Raw genomic sequence first — 15812 nt, 5'->3', positions numbered from 1 at the left:
AGACAGGAAAAAGGGTGGGAGTACACACCCCCATTGTAATCTGTAGTATTCACAGCATCCATTATTTCCTTCTGTTACAGTGTATTCACACACCTCTCCACCTATCCTGGTAATTTAGACCACATCACATAAAATAACAAAATTCTCTACCATAGTTAATGTTGATTTTTTTTAAAAAAAGTTTGTTTTAAGATTTTACAAACATTTGGGCTGAGGTTGTGTCTCTGTGGTAGAGCACTTACCTAGCATGTGTGAGGCCCTGGGTTTGCTCCTCAGCACCACATATAAATAAATGAGTAAAATAAAGGTATTGTGTCCAACTAAAACTAAAAAATAAATATTTTTTTAAATATTTTACAAATATTTCATTTATAAATTATTCTTCTTCCGGTTAGATTAAAATCTTGGCAAAAGCATATCAAACACTGGCCTAAAATGAAGGGTACATTCCTCAATTGAAAATTCAAAGCTTAATATTCTGAAATCAAAGGTGCAGGGTGGATCTCCTAAAGATCAAGGGAGATCAGTAGAGAAAAGGAAACAAGGGGTGGAAGGTATGGAAGAAGCGGAGAAATACTGAAAAGTGATACTGGCCAAATTATATTGTTATATTGTATCCTGTATGAATATGTAACAACAAATCCTGCCATTATGTACAACTCTAATGCACCAATTAAAAATGCAGAAAAAAATATTCTGAAATCAGGTAAAAATGCTTGAGATTTCATGGTACAAATAGGTATGAATTTTGCTTCCTTTTTTTGTATTGTCCACATTTTCCAGGATAAATATTTTTTATAAATGCATATACATATTAATCCTTCTTCTCAGTAAATTTAATCTAGTCTTTTCAGTATATATTATTATATTTCTAAATGTTTTCCTTCACTTAGGATACCACAGAGATTCAAGCACCACTCTATTATTATACCTATCATTATAAATAACAAAAAAGAAAAATTTCTACTTCATTAGTGAATAGTTTGTTAATGTCCATGAATATTTAGAAGACCTATAAGTTAGGTACCTTAATATAAAAAATATGGAGTACCATATTTTATTGAAAATATGTAAAAATATATTGACGTTCAAAAATTTAATAAATGGTACACTATAACTCTCAGAATGTGAGTGTATACACACACACATACACACACAAACATCCACTGTTTAACAACTCATTTTTCTACTACTTCATCCTACTTGTACTGAACATATTACAGCCTCCCTTGACATTCACAAATTTAATCACATGTACTATTCCTAAGAGATTATTAGGCAGACCAGGCATAGTGGCATACACCTGTAATCCCAACTACTCAGGAGGCTGAAACAGGAGGATTAGAAATTTGAGTCCAGCCTCAGCAACTTAGTAAGACCCTGTTCTCAAAATAAAAAATAAAAATAGCTGGGGATGTAGCTCAGTGGTTAAGCCCCTCTGGGTTCAACCCCTGGTAATCCAGTCTCCCGAAGAAAAGAGATTATTAGGAAGAACAAGCTTGGTACCCATTTGAAAAATGCCTATATCCCCAGCAAGAAATGAATTACAGAAAGGCCAATGATTAAGTCTATGATTTTCTGAATTCTTACTGCATCAGGACTTTAGGGTATATTTAAATATTTTGTTGTTGAAAATATACCTCTAGAATATCTGGCATCTCCAGAATATATATGCACAAACTTGACAAATATAAAGCAGACATACAGTAAAGAAAGAGGGTATAAGAATGTTGAGCATGAACCCATGGTCTTATTTTATGTAACATGGTCAAGGAAAGCCTCCATAGGAAGGTAGCATTTGAATAGGTAAATAAGGAATATAGGGTTCAGTGAGAGCTATTAAAAGTATTTTTAAATTAATATGGGATTCATAAATATAAATTAAACATATAACTAAGATTTATTCTACTTATTTGTGAATAAATAAATCTTTACATTAAGACTTATTCAAAATGCATTTGAAGAGCTGATATCCACAAAGGAAACTTAACCATGGAGAACTAACAGTACAAGAATAGAGATAAAACTGGTTAATATCCTACAGAGCAATAAACTATATTCTTTGAAATTATCATTTCTAAAGTACAGAAATTATTATTTTGGGAAAAAAATATACAAATTAATATGTGATGTCACCTTCAATCAATAATAAACAGTTAAATAAAGAACATTATTCTATGTGGTCCTGGAGTAGGCTTATTAAACAATGTTCTATTGGTCATTAAAACATATACACTGCTCATCCTTATTTCCAATTTTTGCATTTTTTAAGAAAGCTATGAATATATATGAAAGAAGAACATTCCAGACAGAGAAAATATGAGTGAATCATGAACCATACCTTTACTACAAAGAAGAAATGCCCTTCCCACTCATGTATTCATTCAGCTGAACTTTATTTTGAAGTTTGGCATAATAAGTGGCTGGGGAGATAAACTAAAGGAGCCAGAGAAGCTGAAAGATTTACATTGGAAAGCAAATAGGAATAAAGGTTGAGATCTGGTCTGATTTACATTTAAAACCCTATCTGCTGAAATAAACACTCTTCTCAGGAGAAGACCCAGAACTGGAAATTTGAAGGCCATGCACGTATTAAAATTATTCAGGAAAATAAATAACTAAATGCATTGTTTGTCACATGTAAAAACTGATATGGAGTAAAATAAAACAGAATATGGTAAGGTTGGTGGAGGGGTTGCTAGCATTATTTGGAAAGGCCTTCTGATAAGATAATATTTGAAGGGAAGAATGTTAAAAACAACAACAACAAAAACTATGCAGGGATCTGAAGGAAAGACACTCCAAACACTGGGATAAAACAAAATGACTGAGAACAGGATAGGAAAAAGATAGAGAAAAGGGATCAAAGAATGTAAGGGCTTTTAATATAGTTAAAAAGAACTTGGCTTTTAATGTAGTTGAGGATGAGAAGCCACTGAAGTAAAACAACATGATCTAAGTGTTCAACCAATCACAGGGGCTATAATTTGGGAAATGGAAGGCAAAACAAAAAGATTTGTTATATGTTACTTTAGTATTCCAAGGAAGAAATAATGGTAGCACAATATAGGAGCAGTGAACCCGAGAATAAAGAAATCAGAATATTTTGAAGGTAGGATCAACACATTTTGCTAACAGGCTGACAGAGAATAAATTATATATATGTATATATGTATATATATGTACATATGTACACACTCTCCTATATGTGTTAATGTATATATATATATACACACACACATATATTTTATATATTATAAATGTGGGTTTTAGCCTTATCAATTAGAAAGATGAAGTTGCCATTTACTAGAATGGGAAAAACTACAGAAGAAACAAATTTATTAATAAAAAATTTCAGAAAGAAGAGACACATTACTACAATTTATAAAAATGTTAAATATCCTGTTTAGATTTATAGGATTCTAAACTCTTCATGTAATTAGAATACTCAGTTGCCAAAAGTGTTACCTACTAGAAACAGAATACTTTTCACCAAATTGTCTGACCTCAAACTACTAATCCTTAATGTTTCTCACAGATTACACTTTCTAAAATGGACATCTTCACTGATTTCATCCATACTGATTAATGTTTTATCATTTATTCAAGCCAAGTATAAGATTACTCATTCATAAGACATTTACCAAGCAATTTTTGAAATTACATGCATACTTCATCAAAAGGGCTACATTTTAAACTTTAAGTCCACTAGCATACTTCATCAAAAGGGCTACATTTTAAACTTTTAGTCCACTAGGCTTACCTGAAGTTCTTTGTATCTATCTTGAAAAGAACTGGCCTCTTGCTCTTTTTCTTTTAGGAAACCTTTTTCTAACACACTATGCTTTTCCATTAATGATTCAACATCCTAAGAGAGAAAAAAAAATAACAAACTTTGTAATGTTAATGAACACAGAAAATAGCTGTCAAGGAAAGAATCCATAGGAAGTACGGTTTAAAATCTAATAATATTATAAATTATATCTTTCATTCTAATTTCTACCAAACACTAGAATTACTCTAAAAAATGAAGAGAACATCTCAAGTAATTCCAATTGACAAAACCAATCTCTTATACAAACTTTCTACAAATTTGTCAAGATATTTATATTGTAGGAAAAAGAGATAAGAACATAAATAATTTATGAAAATTATTATACATCTAAATATTCTTGTCAAATATCCCAATGATGCCTGAACTCTCATAAGGAGAAGTTAATGTTATAACACTTGAAATCTGCATAAGATATATAATACTGCCTGCTTCCAAAGTAAATTAAACTAAATCAGAAAGAAAGTATTAGCTGGGTGGGGAACCCTAGTCAAATTGTTCGTATCTTTAAAAATTCATATATAGTCAATCTGAATGATTATATATGAATATATGAAAACATTGTTTTCAGGAACCCCTGCTCACATCAAAATCTGAGTCTTTTATATGAACTAACATAGTATTTGCATATAACACTATGCACATCCTCCCATGTATTTTAAATCATCTGTAGATTATGTAATATAATGTAAATACACTGTAAATAGATATATTGTATTGTGTATGAAAAGCTAACAAAACAAAAATGATCTGTATGTGTTTGGTACATGGATTTTTTTTCCCTAATAGTTTTGATGTGTGGTTGAATCTAGATATGGAACCCATGGATATGACAAGCTAACCACTTTTAAGATTTCTTATCAAAGGCTTTTCCAATTGATAGGCTGATATGACTGATTTAAACCCACAATTCAAGAGAAGACAATATCCTCTTCCTCTGGTGAGTTTTTAATTATAATTTTGGATTACATCGAATTTTCTTTCAGTTCACACAATCCAACTTTTACTTTTTAAGCAAGTATTACCTTTTTAATTCTTAGTTTTTCTTCTTCAGAGGCTTTGAGTTTAATCTCCAGGCTTGAAACTTTTTGCTGAAGCTGTATGTTTGATACATGGGTTCCAGAATCCTCAGACTCATCCACAGTAGCAACTGTTCCATTACTTGCCTCATCAGTTAAGCCCAATGGAAAAAGTGGGATATCCAGATGAGTGTGCGTTGTTTGCTGAATCTAAACCGTATTAGACACAGACACAGACACATATACACAGAAGAAAGAAAGAAGAAAAGAAAGTTCACACTATTTCAATAATTAAAATATCCAAAGAGCATCAGAAACCCCATATGGAAAGTAAATTGAAGCAAAGATTCCAAAATGATTTCCCACTTGAAATAAATCCACAGAAGACCTCAAACTATTCCAACAACATAACCCTGGCACTAAGAATCAAAATTTCCTGTTAACTTCAAAGCCTAAGGTACTTCTTATTTTGATAATAATGCATTAAAAAATTCTTAATGCTTTTTCTTATGTTTGAAAATGTACAATTAAGTGTAGATACATCTGATACTTACCAGTTCTTAATTCTATGCACGTAGAATTTGTTTACATTTTAAATTGTAAATTAGAATTTGAAATTCATCAGTCATCTCTATTTGATCAGCACTTTTTAGTAAAGTTAATAGGTTACTTAAAATTGTGAATTATACTTCAGAAATCTAATTTCAGTATACAGCACAATATTTGGTTCAACAAATATCTGAATACATGGACTATGACGGCTACCTCTTTAGTTTATATCCTAAAATTAACATAGATGCTCTAATGCACGAAAACATGTTAAAATTCCCTTAAAATAGAAATAACTATATTTTTGTAATTATTTTCCATTTTAAAGTTCAAGATTTGAAATACAAAGCTAATTCCACTTGAATAAATAACTAAGGCTACCCAAATGTTTTTTAATTGTGCCAAAAATATCATAATTACCTTGTTTTTAAACTCTAAGTATTGCAGAAATATTTCTGTTAGAAAAACTAAATTGAAACAGAAATCATAAAAGAATCAAGTAAACCAGTATGTACTTTTTAGGTATACAAATTTTCTGTTAAAATATACTTGTCTTTACCTGTGCTTTAGGAATTGTTTGATTCATAATAGTATTGTCTGCATGTACGTTCTCTAGTGATGAAATGATGGCATCAGAAGAGAGGCATCCAAGTGAAGGAGGCGAGTGGTCATGGTCCAAAACAATCTCAGGAGAAGCTGGTGAAAGATGGACTCCAGATACTAAAGAACAACAACAACAAAGAATAAGATATTAAAGAAAAAACAGAGAGGGGACAGGTTGAAAGGAAGAAAGACAGAACACAGAAAAGGAAAAGGGTAAGGGAAGTAAAAGCAATGAGATTAAAAATGAGGATTTTATGACGATTATTCATGGATCAATACTGAAATCTAAAACTAGTGTTTCTAAACTTAACATAATATTTCCATAGAAGACTCAAATGTGTAAGGTCTTAGTGCTTATATACTAACTTCCATAACACATGCATTTGCAACTTAAAGGGGATGGACGAACACACACACACACACACACACACACACACACAATTCTTTTAGTTCAGAAAAGTCGATTTATTTGGGTAGGAAAAAAGCACTGGAGGGCCTACAAGTGCTACATACAGGAACTGGGCACGGTGGAGACATCAGTGAGAAAGACAGATGCACTTATATACTCAATGATCTTATGAACAGTAGGAGGTCAATCAACTAAGTAAACATTAATTAGTATACAATGTATAAAGAAGAAGAACAATTACTGTGAATTAAGGAGTCCAACTGTCTCCATATTAAGTTCTTCTTTTGTAACAAACAAAACTTTTTTTCCTGTTAAAGTCAATTATAGATTATTGGATTATTTCTACAGAAATATAATGTTGAAATACAGTTTTACAATTAGTTTCACAACAAACCATCACTACATTGTGACTAGGATCCTAATAAAAAAGTCATAAAAGAGGGAGTACTTCCAAATTCATTCTATGAGGCCAATATCAGCCTGATTCCCAAACCAGATAAAGACACCTCAAAGAAAGAAAACTACAGACCAATATCCCTAATGAATTTAGATGTAAAAATCCTCAATAAAATTCTGGCAAATCGGATACCAAAACATATCAAAAAGATCATGCACCATCATCAAGTGGGATTCATCCCTGGGATGCAAGGCTGGTTCAATATAGGGAAATCAATAAATGTAATTCACCACATCAATAGACTTAAAGATAAGAACCATATGATCATCTCAATAGATGCTGAAAAAGCATTCGACAAAATACAGCATCCCTTTATGTTCAAAACTCTAGAAAAATTAGGAATAACAGGAAATTACCTCAAAATGGTAAAAGCTATATACTCTAAGCCTCAGGCCAGCATCATTCTAAATGGAGAAAAACTGAAGGCATTCCCTTTAAAATCTGGAACAAGACAGGGATGCCCTCTCTCACCACTTCTATTCAAGATAGTTCTCAAAACACTAGCCAGAGCAATAAGACAGAAGAAAGAAATTAAAGGCATAAATATAGGAAAAGAAGAACTTAAATTAGCACTATTTGCCGATGACATGCTGCTAGCAGACCCAAAAAATTCAACCAAGAAACTCCTAGAACTAGTAAATTAATTCAGAAAAGTGGCAGGATATAAAATCAATACCAATACATCAAAGGCATTCCTGTATATCAGTGACAAATTCTCTGAAATGGAAATGAGGACAACTACTCCATTCACAATATCCTCAAAAAAATAAAATAAAATAAAATACCTGGGTATCAACTTAACAAAAGAGGTGAAAGAGCTATATAATGGAAACTACAGAACCCTGAAGAAAGAAATAGAAGAAGACCTTACAAGATGGAAGGATTTACCTTGCTCATGGATTGGTAGAATTAATATTATTAAGATGGCCATACTACCAAAAGCACTTTACACATTCAGTGCAATTCCCATCAAAATCCCAATGACATTCCTTGCAGAAATAGAAAAAGCAATCATGAAATTCATCTGGAAAAACAAGAGACTCAGAATAGCTAAACTAATTCTAAGCAGGAAGAGTGAAATTGGTGGTATCGCGATTCCAGATTTTAAACTATACTATAGAGCAATAGTAACAAAAACAGTATGGTACTGGCACCAAAACAGGCTGGTAGACCAATGGTACAAAATAGAGGACACAGAGACAAATCCACAAAATTACAACTACCTTATATTAGACAAAGGTGCTAAAACCATGCAATGGAGAAAGGATAGCATCTTCAACAAATGGTGCTGGGAGAATTGGAAATCCATATGCAACAAAATGAAATTGAATCCCTTTCTCTCACCATGCACAAAAGTCAACTCAAAATGGATCAAGGAGCTAGGAATCAGACCAGAGACTCTGCGTCTAATAGAAGATAAAGTTGGTCCTAATCTTCATCACGTGGGGGCAGGCCCCAAATTTCTTAATAAGACACCTATAGCATAAAGAGTTAAAACCAAGAATCAACAAATGGGACGAATTCAAACTAAAAAGTTTTTTTCTCAGCAAGAGAAATAATATGTGAGGTGAATAGGAAGCCTACATCCTGGGAACAAATTTTTACCCCTAAAACATCAGATAGAGCTCTAATCTCTAGAGTATACAAAGAACTCAAAAAGTTAAACAACAAAAAAGCAAATAACCCAATCAACAAATGGGCCAAGGACTTGAACAGAAACTTCTCAGAAGAGGATATAGGATCAATCAACAAATACATGAAAAAATGCTCACCATCTCTAACAATCAGAGAAATGCAAATTAAAACTACTCTAAGATACCATCTCACTCCAATAAGAATGGCAGCCATTATGAAGTCAAACAACAATAAGTGCTGGCGAGGATGGAGGGCGGGAAGGTACACTCATACATTGCTGGTGGGACTGCAAATTGGTGCAGCCAATTTGGAAAGCAGTATGGAGATTCCTTAGAAATCTGGGAATGGAACCACCATTTGACCCAGCTATTCCCCTTCTCGGACTATACCCAAAAGACCTAAGAAGAGCATACTACAGGGACACAGCCACACCAATGTTTATAGCAGCACAATTCACAATAGCTAGAATGTGGAACCAACCTAGATGCCCTTCAATAGAAGAATGGATTAAAAAATGTGGCATTTATACACAATGGAATATTACTCAGCATTAAAAAATGACAAAATCATAGAATTTGCAGGGAAATGGATGGCATTAGAGCAGATTATGCTAAGTGAAGCTAGCCAATCCCTAAAAAACAAATGCCAAATGTCTTCTTTGATATAAGGAGAGTAACTAAGAACAGAGTAGGGTCGAAGAGCATGAGAAGAAGATTAACATTAAACTGGGATTAGAGGTGGGAGGGAAAGGGAGAGAGAAGGGAAATTGCATGGAAATGGAAGGAGACCCTCAGGGTTATACAAAATTTCATACAAGAGGAAGTGAGGGGAAAGGGGAAAATAATACAAGGGGGAGAAATGAATGACAGTAGAGAGAGAAGAGGGGAGGGGAGGGGAGGGGAGGGGAGGGGAGGGGAGGGGGGATAGTAGAGGATAGGAAAGGCAGCAGAATACAACAGACACTAGTATGGCAATATGTAAATCAATGGATGTGTAACTGATGTGATTCTGCAATTTGTATACGGGGTAAAAATGGGAGTTCATAACCCACTTGAATCAAAGTGTGAAATATGATATATCAAGAACTATGTAATGTTTTGAACAACCAACAATAAAAAAATTTAAAAAAAAATGTGGCATTTATACACAATGGAATATTACTCAGCACTAAAAAATAATAAAATCATGGCATTTGCAGGCAAATGGATGGCATTAGAGCAGATTATGCTAAGTGAAGTTAGCCAATCCCTAAAAAACAAATGCCGAATGTCTTCTCTGATATAAGGGGGGGGGGGGGACTCAAAATGGGATAGGGAGGAAGAGCATGAGAAGAAGACTACCACTAAATAGGGAAGAGAGGTGGGAGGGAAAAAGAGGGAGAAAGGGAGTTGCACAGAAGATAGGAGGAGAACCTCATTGTTATACAGAATACATATATGATGTTGTAATGAGAAAAAGAAAAAAAAAGTGTGTCACATTAGATTGGATAGAGAGAAAGGATGGGAGAGGAGGGGAGGAGTAGGGAGGATAGGAAGGGCAGCAGAATAGAATAGACAACATGATTGATGTATGTACATTCCATGTATGTATTATATACCAAAATGCATTCTACTGTCATGTATGACTAAAAAAAATAAATAAAAATTAAAAGACAAAAAAAAGTCATAAAAGCAAAGCCTATTGCCAAGAATAAAAAAGATAAAAATGTAAAGGACAAAATTAACAGATTATACATATATGACTTTATTTTTAAATGTTCCTTCACAATTCAAATAAATTATGTGCTTTCATATTTAAGAAAAGTAATTTTTAGAAGTAACTCATTTATATGTTTGACTTTCTAAATTATAAAGACCTTTATTCCACATTGGCATCAGTAGCAATGTCAGTGAAGTTCTACCATAAATTCTGGAAGGCAGCTCACAATGGAAATTACATTTTTCCCTGAAGAGAGATATTTATAAGGCCATTAGATATTAATAAACTAAAGAATACATTGACTTATGATTGCACTTTAAAGTATTATTTATCTTATCTATATTTTATTATGTAGCAATATTATTTTTGAGATACTATGTGCCATATCAGATACTTGATTCTACATTCACAAACAAACATTTCAATTTATTTTTACTGAAATACAGAAAACTAAAACTTCAATTCATGTTTGTATTTGGTAAATACTCTTCAGAATTTTTCTAATTTTCATTTTATATGGTGGGAAATAAATCTCTAAAAATATTCCAACTTCTATTTGTGAATTATAATTCATAACAAAAATATTACTAATGAACTTTTAAAGGTTATGAAAAGTAGCTTATACAATAAGAAGGAATATAGCCTTCTGATGTAGATAACAGACTCTGAAACCATACTGCCACAACAGATACAGAACAATGCGCAAATTATGTAAATTATCTGTTATTCAGTTTCTTCATCTATAAAATGCACACCGAGTTGCTGGTGGAGCTTTAAATAGGCTAAAATATGTAAAGCATTTCTCACAGTGTTGCTATTACTTTCATTACTATTTTAAAGGTTATTAAAAACATTTATAGGACAAGAGTGTTTATGACCCTGTATTCAAGAATATCTTGAAAGTATTATTTTTAACACCTGAATATTTCAACTTCTCTTTATGTCATTCATATTTATATCCATATTTTAAAACAAGATCTATACTGTCTAAAGTAAATTTTCATCCTGTAACATTAAGTGTTCAAGTACATCACATCAGAAGAAGAAAAGCAGTCAGAATACATGAAAGGTGGGAGAAAAGGAGAACAAAGAAAAGCAAAATAAGGACAAAGTAAGGGGGAGGTTGAGAAAGCAAAATAGGAATCCTACACTTCACAGTAGCTACCACCTCCCTCTCACCTTTTCTCTTCATAAACAAATTTCCTGAATCATGTATAACACCTATTTCCAGTTTCTTCTTCCTTAATCCTATCATCACCCCACTGGACCTGTTATTAGAGATACTACATGTCATTTCAGCTATTATTAAACTGAATGAACATTTCTGATCTTATCTCTCCTTAGTTCTCAAGAACACAAATGGTTTTCCATTATCTCCTAGATTTTCCCCATGTAAGTTGACTAATTTTTCTTTCTTTCCTTTTCAGGTTCTTTCTATATTAAGCCTAAATTTCATTTTCCTACACTTTTGATTTCACTGAATACAGTATTTTGGTTTGCCAGTTTAAAACCCATTATGAAATTATCAATTAAAGGCTAATGGCAACCAAATCCACATCTCAGGCATAAATAACTCGTCACATCTCCACATCATTGTACTCACCTTATGACCAGACAGATCCATGTGGATGTCCAACAGGTACATTAAACTTAACTAACATTTTATATAAACCATGTTTGCCTCATGTTTTCCTATTCAGTTAACAGTACCTCAATAAACACTGAATTTACCAAAGTCAGAAATGAAACCACTGTAAGTGCTAACTTTACTCCAGTCACACCTTGCTACTAAAATTCCCTGATTATGTCATACTGTTCAATACCTTTATGATCTCATAATATTACTAAGCCATGGCAGTGGAATAAAAAATGCATTCCAATTTGAAATAACTGCTTAACAGTTAAGGAGCCCTAGGCAAATTATATAAACCCATGCAAGTCATAGTGTCCTCATCTGAAAATGAGAAAATAATATGTGCCTAAAAAACCATGTTATAGAGCTTAAGTGAGATAATGTATAGAAAGCACTTAGCTCAGTGACAGATACATGGTAAGTACAACATTAAATGGAAAGTGTCACTAACATTGTCATTCAGTAACATTCAAAACAAATTTTTCCAGGAATCTTTTTGCATATTCCATTACCCACCCAATCATAACATTATCCTAGGTTCCTACTTTTTGTTAAAGATATTACAGGATTTCTAAATACAGTAATAATAATAATGTCAAAGAAACCTTACATATCAGAGATCTATTAGATATGTTTAAAGCAGTAATTAGAAAAAAATCTATATTCTTGAACATATCAACAAAAAAAATCAATGAATTAAATCCCCAATTGAAATTAAAGATACAAAGAAAACTTAAAAAAAAAAAAACAGAATAAGAAAAAAAAAACACAGATAACACAGACTCATGTAGATTAATAAAAGAGTACATATAATTTTAAAAACCCTGAATTAAAAAAAAAAAAACATACCTTATTTAACCAGTAGTAATGGGGGAGTACAAATATACAAAATTAAATGGCAAAGAGAAGATAGTTATCAAAACAGAAGAAATTTTTAAAAAATCTTGACTCCTCTCTGGGCATGGAAGAACACTCCTATAATCCCAGTGGCTCCGGAGGCTGAGTCAGGAAGATAACAAGTCTCATCAACTTAACTATACCCGGTGTCTAAGTAAAAATACAAAAGAGGGCTGTGAATGTGGCTCAGTGGTTAAGCACTCCTGGTTCAATCCCTAGTACAAAAAAAAAAAAAAAAATCTTGACTCCTCTATACATTAAGGAAATATATTTTAAAACTTAGAAAAATGGGCAATCCTTTATAGAAATGTAGTTTGCAAAAGTTGATTTTTATTAGCGCTTTAAAAAAAAAAACACTTCTTGAAAATAAATCTATTTCTTGGGAAAGAAAATTACATTATCAGGCAACTAACCTACAAACAATGCATAAGATTCAGATTATTTAAGAAAAGGTAATGATCCAGAAAACACTGTTTTTCATTGCAACAAAGAAGATCAAATTATTAAGAATAAATTTAGCAAAGTGATGTGAGGAAAACTAAAATGCTCCTGAAACACACAAAGAGATACCTAAACAAGGTAAAGATATCCTTTGCAATTGTACAGGACAACTAAACATCATATATATGCCGGTCTTCCCTTAGTTTATTTATAGGTTCACAACAATCCCAATATAATATCAATAAGCTTTTTTAAGATAAATGTACATTTATCTAGATAAATGTACATTAAATGTCACATGGAAAAAGTAAACCTGTAAAAATAACAAAGCACTACAAAAGAAAAGCAATAAAGAGAATACTAGCCTTGCTTATTAAAATGCATTAAACTATATTAAAATATAATACTATCATTATTAAAATATGCCATATTAAATTATACTAAAACATACTATAAAACTTCTACACATAAAACAATGTATTATTTGATGAAAACAAAAAAAAAAACTCAACTATGAGTGTATGAGTGAAAGAAGTATATAATGAAAGTGGTTTTTACAAATCAATGAAGCAAAGATAGACCTGTTAATAGACAATACTAATACAACTGATTAGCCATTTAGAAAAGGCTAAAATTACACATATTTCACATCAAACACAAATATAAACTCCAAGTATGAGAAAAGATAAATATTTTTTAAATGACTCTACATAAATGCTAGACAAAACCCTGATTAAGTTTTTTTTTTTTTTTTTTGCCTATGGTGTAAGAAAGGCTACCTATGGCTAGGTTCTAAACACAATAAAAGACTGAATAATTTGACTATTATGAATATATACAAACTTTTTTCTGTCAAAAATTACTTCTAAAAGCAAATCAAAAGCCTACAAGCTAGGGAAAAAAAGATATGTGCAATACATATTACAGATAAGGGCCAATATTCCTAATATTTTAAGAAGATTTAAAACTGGGCAAAAGATTGAGGGGATTAAAAATAATAAACTTATAATAGGCAAAAGATGCTTAAAAAAAACTTACCAAAAAGAAAATATGCAAATGGCCCTCAACAGTGTAAAAAAACAAAGAAACATGTACCTATTTGTCATAATACAGTTCAAAACTAACAGGAAGATAAGGGTCAGAAAAGAATGAGGCAGAAAGACAGAAGAAATGAATAGCAGAAAACATCCTTTCTCTGAGTAAAGGTTTCAATACAGTTTTGGACTTTTATAACCACGTTAATGTTGCACATAGTTGAAATAAAGAAAACAAAATTGAAAAACAGGAAATAGGGGGATTGAATCCTAAAATGGAATATAAATAGCAAAAAGAAAAAAAAGAATTAAATCCTATTGCATATGAATGTGGGATAAGTAATCCAGGTTTTTGGTCACTAGGCTTTTGGTACTTGGGTTACTTTGGGACTTAGTATTTTGACTATCTGCCCTCCATTTAGGAACAAAAGAACACTAAATAAACATTGAGAAGGAGAAGAAAGAGAAGGGAAGGAAGAAAAAGTCGGAGGAGGAAAAAGAATAAGGAGAAAGCAAGCAAATGTTAACCTTTGAAGAAAATGGATACGGGTAAAAGAGAATTATTTGTCCATTTCTTAAATCTTTTTATTGATATGCAGATTACAATTGGCAGAAAGCCAACCTAGAAAGGCAACTGAGAGAAAGTGGTTGAGGGAAAAATAAATAATCCTATAAAAATAAACTATAAATAACAAAATAAGGAAAATAAAGATTTGGGAGAAATGTTTGTCTCAGAAATTAATTTGGGCCACCAAAAAACAATAATAATAATAATAATAATAAGTGGTAAATTGTTAGCCAATTCAGGATGCCTGTAATCCCAGAGGCTCTGGAGGCTGAGGCTGAGGCAAGAGGATCACAAGTACAAAGCCAGCCTCAATAAAAAGCAAGGGGCTAAGCAACTCAGTGAGACCCTGTCTCTAAATAAAATACAAAAATAGGGCTGGGATGTGGCTCAGTGGTTGAGTGCCCCTGAGTTCCATCCCTGGGACCCCAAAAAAACAGAGAGAGAGAGAGAGAGAGAGAGAGAGAGAGAGAGAGAGAGAAAGGAGATACTCAGTATGCTTTTTCAATAATCCAGTCAAGAGATAATGGTGACTCAAAAAAGGAGACTAAGAATTGAGGTACTGAAAGGTGGCAAAACACTGCATGAATTTTGTAAAGATGTGTAACAAAATTTTCTGATGAACTGGATATAGGATGAGATACAGAATAATCAAGAATGATTCCAAGATTTTGCTGAAGTGAATGGAAGGAGAAAATCTCAATGTTTAATAGGGGGAAAGCTGCTGATGGGAAAAGTAAGGGGCAAAGACACTATTGTTTGGATGTGGACTAGGCCATATGTCATTTCAACTAGACACTTGGACTCTTAAAACTATCTCAGACCATAACAAGCATCAGATTTACTTAGAAAGCACATGCTAGAAACACATCATACAGGTAAGGTAAAAAGTTTCTCTTTCAAAAGAAAAGTTTCATCAATTAAAACTTAGTCTCTGCCCTCAATACAAATTCCAGTTCCTGTGCAAGTAGATAGGCTCTACTCAGGTGACTGTGAGGCCCACCTTGGCTTAGAAGGCAGGCATATGCCTCATAAGAGTT

General features: G+C 32.4%; 1 protein-coding gene across 2 annotated transcripts in view; it reads right to left on the bottom strand.

The window, feature by feature from the left end:
* The window catches only part of Ccdc91 (coiled-coil domain containing 91), a 347370-nt gene that overhangs the window by 229529 nt on the left and 102029 nt on the right, over positions 1-15812 (bottom strand). For both annotated transcript variants that reach the window (XM_058576297.1, XM_046436020.2), the window contains 3 exons: positions 5960-6120; positions 4858-5061; positions 3764-3868 (listed from right to left, as the gene is read on the bottom strand). In XM_058576297.1, coding sequence (XP_058432280.1) covers positions 3764-3868; positions 4858-5061; positions 5960-6120 — 470 coding nt within the window. The remainder of the gene's footprint in view (positions 1-3763; positions 3869-4857; positions 5062-5959; positions 6121-15812) is intronic.

This window comes from Marmota monax, unplaced genomic scaffold, assembly GCF_021218885.2.
Source record: "Marmota monax isolate L192 unplaced genomic scaffold, Marmota_monax_Labrador192_F-V1.1 WCK01_AAM20220418_F8-fsc00012, whole genome shotgun sequence".
NCBI classification, from domain to species: Eukaryota; Metazoa; Chordata; class Mammalia; order Rodentia; family Sciuridae; genus Marmota; species Marmota monax.
Note: the sequence above shows the minus strand (reverse complement) of the source record. Positions and strands in the feature narration are given on the sequence as shown.